The sequence below is a fragment of the Meriones unguiculatus genome, chromosome 1 (assembly GCF_030254825.1).
Source record: "Meriones unguiculatus strain TT.TT164.6M chromosome 1, Bangor_MerUng_6.1, whole genome shotgun sequence".
Lineage (NCBI taxonomy): Eukaryota > Metazoa > Chordata > Mammalia > Rodentia > Muridae > Meriones > Meriones unguiculatus.
In genome coordinates, this window is record NC_083349.1 from 52,426,173 (window position 1) to 52,438,630 (window position 12,458).

General features: G+C 36.7%; 1 protein-coding gene across 1 annotated transcript in view; it reads left to right on the plus strand.

The window, feature by feature from the left end:
• Positions 1-12,458, plus strand: part of Btaf1 (B-TFIID TATA-box binding protein associated factor 1) — a 92,178-nt gene that overhangs the window by 57,110 nt on the left and 22,610 nt on the right. The window contains exons 20-25 of the mRNA XM_021631277.2: positions 3,675-4,101; positions 5,265-5,455; positions 7,618-7,771; positions 8,142-8,251; positions 9,237-9,438; positions 10,930-11,078. Of these exons, the coding sequence (XP_021486952.1) occupies positions 3,675-4,101; positions 5,265-5,455; positions 7,618-7,771; positions 8,142-8,251; positions 9,237-9,438; positions 10,930-11,078 (1,233 nt within the window). The remainder of the gene's footprint in view (positions 1-3,674; positions 4,102-5,264; positions 5,456-7,617; positions 7,772-8,141; positions 8,252-9,236; positions 9,439-10,929; positions 11,079-12,458) is intronic.

Genomic DNA, 12,458 nt, shown 5'->3' on the forward strand with positions numbered 1-12,458 from the left:
TTGGAGGGGACCAAGAGTACCACACCATGCTGTAACAATGAATAAAAACAAACCCTAAAAAATAAAAAAAGAACAAAGGCTGTACATCACTGGTCATTTAATCCCACAGAATCTTCTCTCAAGCAAGTAAACCTTGTCATAGCTATTAATCCTAAACTTGAGATTCCTCCCCCTCCCTTTTAAATTACATCCTTACAAAACATTAGGCTGTGAATTACATATAAAACCTTTGTAACTCAAGCAATTTTGGTAGAACAAATTATTTTTTAAAATTTTAAGAAAAATTTGTTTTGCAATTTTTAAAATTTTTCATATGAGTTCGCTAGCAACAAGGGGAGCATGGGTAGTATCTGACATGGACTCGGTTGCCTTCTTTTGGATCACTCTTCCCTACCTGGGCTGCCTTATTAATGGAAGAGGATGTACTAAGTCCTGATGCAACTCAGTGGACCAGGGTGGGTTTGTAAATAGGGGCGGTTCCCCCTTTTCTGAGGAGAAGGGCTGGGGTGGGAGGATAATGGGCTGGGAGGAGAGGAGGGAGGGATCTATGATCAGTATCTAAAATGGAAGGGCAATTTTAAAAGGAACCTTGGGTAGGAGCCACCACGCTATGTGCCTTTTGTTGAATTCTTGTTTCCTTCTTGCTTCACAAATATAAGTATTTTATAGAGATCAACATTTTTATCCTTACCTTTTGCCATTTTTATGATTTTAGTCTTTATCCTTGCACAGTACTGTTTGCCTAAAACCTTTGTTGTTGTTGTTAAACCTTATTTTAGTATTTTATGTGTATGGTGTTTTGCATGCATGTATGTCTGTGCACCTAGTGTGTGCTTGAGGAGGTCAGAGGAGGCGACATATCCCCTGGGACTGGTGTTACAGATAGATGTGAGCCGTCATGTGGGTGCTGGGAATTGAGCCTGGTTCTTCTGCAAGAGCAACAGGTGCTCTTAACCCCTAAGCCAACTCTATAGTCCCTAATCTGTTATGTATAGGTATTTCTATTTTGATTATTTCATTGCCATTTTTAGGTTAATTGACCTGAGATTTTTAATAGAAAAATATCCCCTTTATACTTGGAGAGCTTGTCAGCATTTTCTTTCAAAAAGACTCATTTATCTTTTTTGTTTTTGTTTTTTTTATTTTTATTATTATACCCCAATCAAAGTCTTTGGTATTCTGCCTAAGTCCTGATTCTTCTCTAAGTCTCCAGGTATTTTCTGGCCCATTTTATCCTGTATACTGTGCTAGGCTAATAAGAGTTCTTTGTGCTACTCTGTTATATCCCTCCCCTGCTTAAAAACATTATTTCTATCCAGGTGGCAGCAGTAACTCATGCCTTTAATTCTAGCATTTTATGAGTTTGAGGTCAGCTTGGTTACAGAGTGAGTTCCAGGACAGCCAGGGCTACACAGAGAAACCCTGTCTCAAAAAACAAAAACGTTTCAAGCCAGGAGTGTTGGTATGCATCTTTAATCCCAGAATTTGGGAGACTGGAGCAGAAGGATCTCAAGTTCAAGGCCAGCCTGGGCTGTGTAATGAGGCTGCAAATAAATGAACATGCGTTGTTCATTTAGAGTTGTTTTTTTTTTCTTAATTTCATCACCTTGTTTAAATTCCTTGTTTCTCCAAGTTCCTCTACCTCCCAAGTTAACTTGCTTCTTGTAGTTCTTATGTCGATGCTTAAGCTCCTGTTTGCTTTGCTAGGAGTTCCCTGCTCAAACTCCCCTATGGTCATTCAGAGTTCTTTTCTTGACCCTTCTTTTATACCTTTGTGCTCAGCTATGATGAACCCTTTCAGTTTCTTTGAAAAATACCCTGCTTTCTACCTCCTCCTCCTCATTTATCTTGAAGCAAAGATATACCAATAATAACTCATAAACCATGCCTTTAAAACAAGGCAGTGCACTATGTGCCTGTGGTCCCAGCTACTTGGGAGGCTGAGTCAGGGAGAACCCCTAAGCCTAGGAGTTTGTGGCCTTCTGGGACAATACAGTAAGACTGTGTCCTTCAAAAAGAACAATGCTAGGCATTGTCGCACACACCTTTAACTCAGCACTTGGCAGGAAAAGGCAAGTGGATCTCTGTGAGTTAAAGGTTGGTCTACAGCCTGGTCTACATATCAAGTTCCAGGACCTCTGGAGCTCCATAGTTAGACCCAAATTCAAACAAACAACTTAAACTTCCAGTGCTGTGTCTTCCACCATGAAGAGTAAAGCAGTTCTATGGCCACAAGCTCTTGTCTTTATCTTAGTGTTAGGTTGACTCAGTTCCTTAATTATTTGTCTTCACTTTGGGGTGGGGAGTATTAAGACATTAAGTGTTACTCATCTGTTAGTTAGTCAGTATTGGTTAAGTGACAGTTTTGGAGTTATTTGGACAATTTGGAGTTATTTGAAAGCTTTTCCTCAGTTGTCAATAGTAATGAAGGCTGACATGGCATAATTCTATTAGGATAGTGTTTTCACATTTTTAAATGTAACAATGTCATATAAGTCTTGGGCATAGCTCCAAGTGGACAAGACAAAGTGGAAAGTGTGAGTTAGATACAGGTGATTTTTGTTCTTTCATGATGAGCAAATTGGCATGGTCAGTTAAATTAATCAGCTGATGAATGGATATAGTATAAAAAGGTTATATTCAAAAATTAAATAGTTTGACAGAAAGTATCATTACATGCTGCAACATAGATGAACCCAAAAGACCATTGTCCTGTATGATAAAGCCAGCAAAAGACTTATTGAGATTTCATTCATATGAAATAGCCAAAATAAACCCATTTGTAGCTGGGTGTGATGGCATGTGCCTTTAATCCTAGCACTTGGGCGGCAGAGACAGGCAGATATCTGTAAGATTGAGGCCAGCCTAGTCTACAGAGTGAGGACAGCAGTCAGGACATAGAGAAACCCTGTCTCAAAAAACAAAACAAAACAAAAAAACCCAAAACAACAACAAAACCATATTTGTATAGGAAGGAATAGGTTCAGAATAGGACTGGGGAAATGAGGAGTGATTGCTAATGGATATGAGTTTTCTTTTGGGATTGATAAAAATGTTCTCATTGCGGAGAACCATAATTCTTAGTGTACTAAAAACCACTCAATTATGTACTTCAAAGGAGTTAATGTATGGTAGGAATTTTATCTTAATAAAGTTAAAATAATGAAGAACAGCCTTTTAATGAGGGTTGTATAGTACTCTGTACAGCAGTATTGGGGACTTAGAGAGTGGCTACTGCATCTGTTTGTGAGTGTGTGTGTGTGTGTGTTCATCCTGTTTTTTTTTTTGTTTTGTTTTGTTTCTGGAGTAGAGAAGTAGTTTGTGAATTTTGGTATTTCTCAAATTAGCAGTTTGTATTTGTAGCTTTCAAGTTTTACCAGTTAGGTAAGATTTGGTACATTTGAATAATTTTATTTCTCTTAAGAGAATGTATCTTAAAGTATATAATGCTTCTTTTTAGATCTTAAAGTATATAAGACAGACTAAGCGCCACTTTTAGTTGGGCTATTTTAGACATTTATTTAGCTTACTAAATAGTAATACTTGGGAAAAAAACTATATTTGATACTATGGGACTTTTGCAAGTGAAACAGAAAACTGCCATTTAGAAGTTTAGATTATCTGGGGTTGTTGTAATTAATTATTTTTCATTTCTTCTTTTTTTTTTTTACTAGGTAACTACTGTTTTTAATGAAGTCACATCAACTTTTGATTTAAATCCTCAAGTGTTACAGCAGTTAGATAGTAAACGACATCAGGTCCAAATGGCAGTTGCAGAGACGAACCAGGAGTGGCAAGTGTTGCAGCTGAGAGTGCATACTTTCGCTGCATGTGCAGTTGTAAGCTTGCAGCAGCTTCCAGAAAAATTAAATCCTGTCATAAAGCCACTAATGGAAACAATTAAAAAAGAAGAGAACACACTAGTACAGAACTATGCTGCTCAGTACATAGCTAAGCTTCTTCAGCAGTGTACAACAAGGACACCATGTCCCAATTCAAAAGTTATTAAAAACCTCTGTAGCTCTCTCTGTGTGGATCCGTACCTCACTCCCTGTGTAACATGTCCAGTACCACCACAAAGTGGCCAGGAAAACTCTAAAGGTATATATCTAAACCATTATCTGCATAGAGAAGGAATTGATCATTTATGTTTGTTTTCATTGGATTATAGGGATAATTTAAGCACAAATCCAGTTTCTTTTAGAGCCACTCCCTCCATTTCTATTCTCCATAAAACAAAGCTTGGTTATAACAAAAATGTTGTATCAGTTTGTGTTTTTGCCAGTCAGTCAGCACTGTTGTGTGGAAATGAGCCATCCATTATCAGAAGTGATGTAAGTTGGCTGACGTCAGTGTTGGGCCTTCTTTAACCTTGAAAGTCATTGTGTGGCTTATAACTGGGCTAGAAAAGTAGGTGTATCAAATGTTAATAATTTGGTTTCTTAATTTAGGGATATGTTATGATATGAGTAAAGTCTGTTTGATAAATAATGCCAAATAAACAAGTTTTCTATTTTTTAAAAAATATTTATTTATATATTATTTATACAGTTTTCTGCCTGGATGCCAGAAGAAGGCACCAGATCTCACTATAGATGATTATGAGCCACCATGTGGTTACTGAGAATTGAACTCAGGACCTTTGGAAGAATAGCTAGTGCTCTTATGGACCTTGGGGCCTTCTCTGTAACACAAAGTTTTCTATTTTTATAGAAAATAATTCTTTCATTAAGATAATCTCAGAGATAATAATAATACTGGTATAGGCTGTATCCTATATGATTTTTTTTTAATCAAGATTTGGGAAAGCCTAAATTATTTGAAATGTAATAGACTTACAGCTTTCAAAAACAAATGAGAAGGAAGAAAATTTCATGTTTATTAATATTAACTTAAAAAATGTAGTAGGATCACCATCTTTCTGTGTGAAGAGAAAGTACTTTGCAGTGGTCAGTGTTTTTCTAAATTCATGGTGATTATGAACATTTAGAGAAAACATGAAATATTTTTTTTAATGTTTCTAATTCCTAGGACTATCATTGCATGTGCTATTTTATTGTTTTTTATTCTGCAACTTCCATTGTGTTTAATATAAATCTTAATTCAAGTAGACAGTTTTGGTACCATTTCATTGTCTAACCACAACAAAAATATCCTCTATAAAAATTGAGGTCTTCCTGAGTTTAAAATTACATTATGTTTCTTTAGAAGCAGAAAACATTTGCTCACCTATATTCTGATTAAATGGCTTTTTTTCTTATTAGGTTCCAACTCAGAAAAAGATGGAATGCACCATACTGTCACCAAGCACAGAGGTATCATTACACTCTATAGGCATCAGAAAGCAGCTTTTGCTATCACAAGCAGGCGAGGTCCTATCCCCAAAGCAATCAAAGCTCAAATCGCAGATCTACCTGCAGGAAGTAGTGGGAATATCCTGGTTGAACTTGATGAGGTAAATAGTTCCCCCTTCCCCCATCTGTGAATGCTTTTACTCCTAAATATTTGGTTTCTAGATTAGAAACTAAGTTGTCATTAGGTTTCAGAATTTTATTTTTCTATTTACAAGTAAAAGGACTGGTACTAATGAGTTTTTAAAGTATTTTAGGAACATAACCTAAATAATTTTTAAATTTCTCTTATAATTTGTATGACTTTATCTTGCTAGGTAGCAACTACTTTTGATTGTGATTGCATAAGCTATTCAATAAATGTAAACTGACTCACTCTCAAAGCATTGACTACAAAGGTCATTAAACAGCATTATTTAGGTCATGTTCCTAAAATACTAAGTAATGATTAGTTGTTCTTTTTCCCAGTTTCTTTTATTTTTTAAATTTTATTTTTTATATTAATTATAGTTTATTCACCTTGTTTCCCAGCTGTAGCCCCCTCCCTTATTCCTTCCTAAACCCTCCGTCATCTCCTCCCATGCCCCTCTCCAAGTCCACTGATAGGGTTGGTCCTCGTCCCCTTCCATCTGACCCTAACTTATCAGGTCTCATCAGGACTGCCTGCATTGTCTTCCTCTGTGGCCTGGTAAGGCTGCTGATTAATTGTTCATTATCCTATCAATGTCAAGAATTCCTGGTGATATTCTGAGAACCATTGTACAAGCATCCAAATATTAACACTTAACCTTTAGTCAACCATTATATTATATGATCTTAAATGTATTTTACCAGGATAAGGCTCTAAATACAGTTTTCCATATGAGCAGCCCATCACTTCACTGTTAATTCCCTTCTTCTCTGACTTATAATGACATACCAGTATAATGACATCTGCTATAAAGATGCTTTCTATTTGTAATGATATGTATGAATTTTCCATTGTTTTGTTAAAAACTACTTTAAAATGTCCAGTGGGAGTGTGTGTATTTGAGCTAGAGTCTCATGTATCCCAGGCTGACTTAAAGCATAGTGGTGTACCCCGGAGTGACCTTGAAATGCTAACCCTCCTTCACCCCCCTCCCAAGAGCCCACTCTACCTGGTGTGTTTCAGTACTGGGGATAAAGTTCAGGGCCTTGTGCATGCTGGATAAACACTTTGCTAGCTGAGCAACACCTCTGGCTCATAACCAGTGTTTCAGAAAGTGCTTTAGGCTGGGTGGTGGTCCACACCTGTAATGCTACTACTTGGGAGGCTGAGTTAGAGGACTACAAGGCTAGACTGGGAGTGAGGAAGGAGGGAATCAAGTGAATGCACAAGAGTCAGATAGTATTGCAGGAACAGGAATGCAGGCAAATGCTTTGTACTGAGTCATAGCCATAGCCCTTAAGTAGCATATTAATAATGGGATGACTATTTTTTTGATTGTAAGACATGGAACTTGGACTCTAGAGTAAACTATTAGTGCTAAAAAGATGTGTTTTGCAAAATGTGGGCTGTGGTTAAGTTTCTCATTAAAACCAGCATCCTAACTCTCTGTTTCCTTTGAAACATTTTATTTGTAAATATATTTCCATATTTATCTCTCTCCATAATTTTCATGAAAAAATTTGCCATGATTTGATACTTACAGCTCTATAATTTATACTGCTACTCCCTCCCCCCTTTGGTGTGGTCCAGGCCAGCCTCAAATAAACTCTTTGTCATAGGTTTCCCTCAGCCTCCTCACTTCATCATCATTCTCTATACAGTTTTTCTACTTTAATTTAAAACATGTGGTAGTCTTTGAGAGAAAACAATTTTATAACTTAATTACTGATAAATAAAAAAGTACCACTCGGGATTAGCAAGAACACAGTCTCACCATTTCTCTGCAGTTATTTTTAAATAAGAATAGATGTTTTCATCTCTGGGATTGCTGTTTCTTTGGGGCGGGGAACATTTAAAAAACAACACTGATAACTGTCTTTAGAAATAGCATGTGTCCTTCTATTTCTTATTTTATTCGAATTTTAGACTAAAAAAAAAAATCTAGTTAGGAGTTTTAGGCCTGTGTGGAATTGATTTTTGGAAAATGTTCGCAGTGGTCATAAATCAGTAATGTTTCATTGATTAACAGAAACACTGTCAATTTTTAAAATCCTTCTGATTAAAATTGTAATACATAGTGGATATTTTTATGTTGTTGTTTTTTTTTTTTTCCTTTCAATTAACATTGGATTTTAGGGTCAGAAGCCTTATCTGGTACAGCGGAGAGGAGCTGAATTTGCATTAACAACTATAGTGAAACATTTTGGTGCTGAAATGGCAGTCAAGTTGCCACATCTTTGGGATGCTATGGTTGGCCCATTGAAGACTATGATTGACCTAAATAATTTTGGTATGTATTTATTTAAATCAAGTGCAGGTTTTTTAGTATGTATTAGATACCCTTTTAAAACTGCATTTAATTTCTGTTTATCCTGGATACCAGCAGGTAAGTTTTGAAATGGAAGCTGATACTTTTCATGTTATTTTGTATACATTCTCCCTTTTCTCTTATATATTTAAAAATAGATTTTGAAATGCATTATTGTTTTAAATCTTTTTAGTTGTTTTAAGTGCATTATTTGAGCTCATAAAGTAATACCACTTTTAATACAGAAAGCTTTGTTTGTACTTGTATATTAGTTGAGGGAGGGTATTAATAATTTTTGTGGTCTCTAGGCTCTAAAAATTATTTACAAATGATATGACTTTTATTTGACTAGATGGAAAGTCCCTTCTGGAAAGAGGGGATGGTCCTGCTCAAGAATTGGTGAATTCTCTGCAAGTTTTTGAAGTAGCAGCAGCTTCCATGGATTCTGCACTTCATCCCTTGGTAATTAATATGTGTGGTGCTTCTTCAGATAAAAGTATTAAAATTATTTAACAAGACAATTTATTTTAAGACATAATTTTTATCCTTACTAATGGCATTCTAGAAAATATGCTCTAGCTCTTCCTTATGGGACTTGTGAAAGGGGTGCAGGAATGATAGAACACAACTTGGAAACTTGGGAGCATTGTGGAAAGGGTTCTGAAGGAAGGAGGAGGATTCAAAAGAAAAGTATACGCTGTTTAGACCAATCATAGGCAGAGCTCCACGCAAGGAAGAGCTCAGGCAGCGGGACATGTTTCAGGACAAGCAGAGGTGAAGAAGATCACTTGCTAAGATGGAGCTGGTCGTGGCCAGGGGACACTAGTGTGTAGTTTTGGTTTTGGTTTGGCTTTATACAGAGGAAAGAAGAAAATAGAAAATTATTTGGTTTTAATATCTACGTTAGGGAAGCTCTTTGCCATTTATGGTATTGTAAACAGTTTTAGCTTTAGTTTGTTGAAACTATGTAACATTTTGAATAAGATTCATAAAAGTGAATTTAGGAGATAGTAGGAATAAAACTATGTCCTTTTACTTGTTAAGAATTTCTGATAAGCCATGGTGGCCTGTATCTATTTCCCAGTTTCTTGGAATATTAGATAGAAAGATTGCTTGTGTGTAGAAGTTTGAGACCAGCAAGTCCTCTTCTCAAAGAAAGCTCTCCCCATCTTCTTTCTTATTATTAGTAAAGTAAGAACTTCATCTTTATCTTCTTGTACTCAGCTGAAATGTGAGGCCGGCCTCACTGTTGAACAAGTATTTGACTGTCACTGGTAGCCTTAATGTTCTATGCAGTGGACAGTTACAGTGAAATGTTGTTGCAGCCAGAATGCTGTGAGAAGCCAGGACTTGAAAATATCTGCCAAAGTATGTTACCTAGAACAAAGTCAGGATCACTGAACTCTGATAAATTTTGTAATTACTTTTTTTTTAAACTATTTTATAGCTGGTACAGCATTTGCCTCATCTTTATATGTGCCTTCAGTACCCCAGCACTGCAGTGAGGCACATGGCAGCTCGTTGCATGGGTGTCATGAGTAAAATAGCTACCATGGAAACAATGAATATCTTTTTGGAGAAGGTACTTCCATGGCTGGGAGCAATTGATGACAGTGTCAAACAAGAAGGTGCAATTGAAGCACTTGCCTGTATCCTTTATTTTCCCAAACTTGAGAATTGTATTCATTTTATTTAAGAATATCTTAAAGTTTACTCATTTTAAAATGTACATAAATCTGCTTTATTCCAAAGTGACAACTTTTAATATTTTAAGTATTTTACATTTCACTATGAATTCATTATGGTTATAGTTTATTAAACTTTCATATAAGAAATTTAAAGAATTGCTTAAAACAGGTGACTTTTTAATAAGCAGAGTGCTTTTATGTAATTTTAAACTAGTAACTGATCTGTTTGTCTTATATTTAATGTTTCATCAGTTTTAATTAAGTACTAGATAGGTCATTTTTACCTTAAATGTTTGTTTCCAAACTTTGTTCATTTTTTTTTTCCAGGGGAAAATTATTGAAATACATAAGATAATTAACTCTGTCTTTTCTTTTGAAGGACAATGACAGCCATTGTTTAATTCGGAGTGTGTGACAGTGGATTAGATCAGATAGTAAAAACCTGGTTTAGAATTTTCACAGCCACAGGATTAGATTCGGTATATCCAGGTGGTGATATTTATGTTCCTGGTGTGATACTGAATTGTCCAGGGAATCCGACTTCCTTTTCTGACCTCCTCAGGTACCAGGAATGCAAATGGTACATAGTCAAACATGCAAACAAAACACCCAAACACACATATTTTTTAATAATTAAACATGCACACAGAGAGATGATAGGTAGGTAGATAGATAGATAGATAGATAGATAGATAGGTAGGTAGATAGATAGATAGATAGATAGATTATTTTTATGTGTGTGGGTGCTTTGTCTGCAGGTTTGTCTGTGCACCATGTGCATGCTTGATACATTCAGAGAGGAGAAGAGGCCATCAGCTCCCCTGGGACTGGAGTTACAGATGGTTGTGAGCTACTATATGGGCTCTGAGTATCTGAGTATCAAACCCAGATTCCTGGGAAGAACATCCAGTGTTCTTAACTACTGAGTCATCTCTCCAGCCCCAGCTTTGTTTGTTTGGTTTTGGTTTTTTGAGCCAGGGTTTCTCTCTAGTCCTGGAACTCACTCTGTAGACCAGGCTGGTCTTGAATTCAGAGATCTGCCTCCCTCTGCCTCGTGAGTGCTGAGATTAAATGTGCCACCACTGCTTAGCTTTCAATTTTATATTTTTAATTATGATAGTTACCTAATTTTTAGAAATAGTACCAACATGCAAATATACTTATAATTGCTAAATATCCTTATAATTGCTAATTGAGCCTGGCAGGATGGTGTACTTCTGTAGTCCTAGCACTCAAGAGGTAGAGGGGGAAACAGTTCAAGACCATTCTAGGCTTACATGATAATCTGTCTCAGAAAATAACAGAAAGCAAAGTGATCAGGATATGTTACATACATGAATGAAAATGTCAAAGCACAATTTTTTTTAATGTGGAAGTTACAGTCTTGGTTTACAAGTATCTGAAGACATCTGCCTGGGAACTATTTGGAAATTTCCTTGATGGCTTACTCAGGTGTTATGGAACAGTTGGATGTTGGTATTGTTCCATATATCGTCCTTTTGGTTGTTCCTGTGTTAGGAAGAATGAGTGACCAGACAGACAGTGTGAGATTTATGGCTACACAGTGCTTTGCAACACTAATTAGACTGATGCCACTTGAGGTAAGTTGAAGAGATTTTGATTCATGAAGTTAGTGTTTTCGATAACTTCATAATTTTTAAACATTTATTTTGAGTCTGTGTGACGGGGGTGTATGTGCCTGTGATGGAGGGCAGAGGATTGAACTTAGGTTCATCTCTATTATAAGGCCTCAGGCTAATGCACTGTAATGTATACCTTTCTCCAAACAAACAATCAAACATAAACAACCCTGCTTTGTTAATGTATTTTTTTTATATCTCCATGGGCAAAATTTGTTTTAAAAAGAATAATAATTGTATGATATTCAAAGTTATCAACTTTTTTGTATTCAACTTTTTTATTTTACTGAGAAGTGAATATAGAACCTTATACATGGTAGGTAAGTGTTTTACCAATTACCTACACATCCTACCTCAGAAATATTTATCTCAAGAGTATGATTGCCTGAGGAGATGACTCGGTGGTTAATAGTGCTTGCTGAGGAGCCGAGTTTGAATTTGTAGCACCCACATAAAACCAAGATGTAGCCACACATACCTGTCACTCTGTCACTAAGTGGCAGGGACAGGGGGATCATTGGGCTTGCTGGCTACCACCCTGGTTCTGGGTTTGGTTGGGAGATTGGAGGGATGATTCAGGAGAGTGACAGAGTAGGATATCTGATATTGTTCATTAACCTTTTTGCATGAGCACACACACACATGCAATCTGTCAAACTAGTGTTGAATCATGAGGTTGGATACAGTCAGGGTGTCTCTGTGAACATCACAGTATGTCAAAGATTTTGATGGAATACTAACGTGTTTAAATTATTCAAGGGAATAAAAAAGATTAGCTTAGCAAACAGTTAACAGTCTCATAAGTGCTTTCCCCTGTTAAAGTAACTTTTACTCACCTGAGCTTCATAGTCATGGAAGCTTCTAGCTTCTGTACAATCTTAACCTTGGCCTAGAATGTTTTCAGCCTCTGAGATTTACTGCTGAGTAAACTTGCCCTTTCTAGCTCTTTCTGAACCCTGGCTGAACTCTTTCTGAATTCAGCTGTTCTAGCTCAGACTTCTCTCCAAGCTGACTGATTCAATCTGGCTTCTCTCAGTTTCTCACGGAATAGCTCTGCTTGGCCTCAGATGAACTCTACCAATCTGTTCTAATCTTGTGGCTCATTCTCATTCTCTGGCTCGTTCTGTCTTCAACAGTGTCTAGCTTGTTCCATCTCTGCAACCTGTCTCTGTAATACTGTCCTGGTAATACCACCTCCCTCCCTCCCTCCCTCCCTCCACCCCGCTCCTAAGTCCTCTTTTTCCTGTCTCTTCTGGTGAATATTTCTGTCAAACCTTTCTCTGATTCCTCACTTTGTTTGCCCCTCAATTAGACATCACTTTCAAACATGAGTGCTTCCTT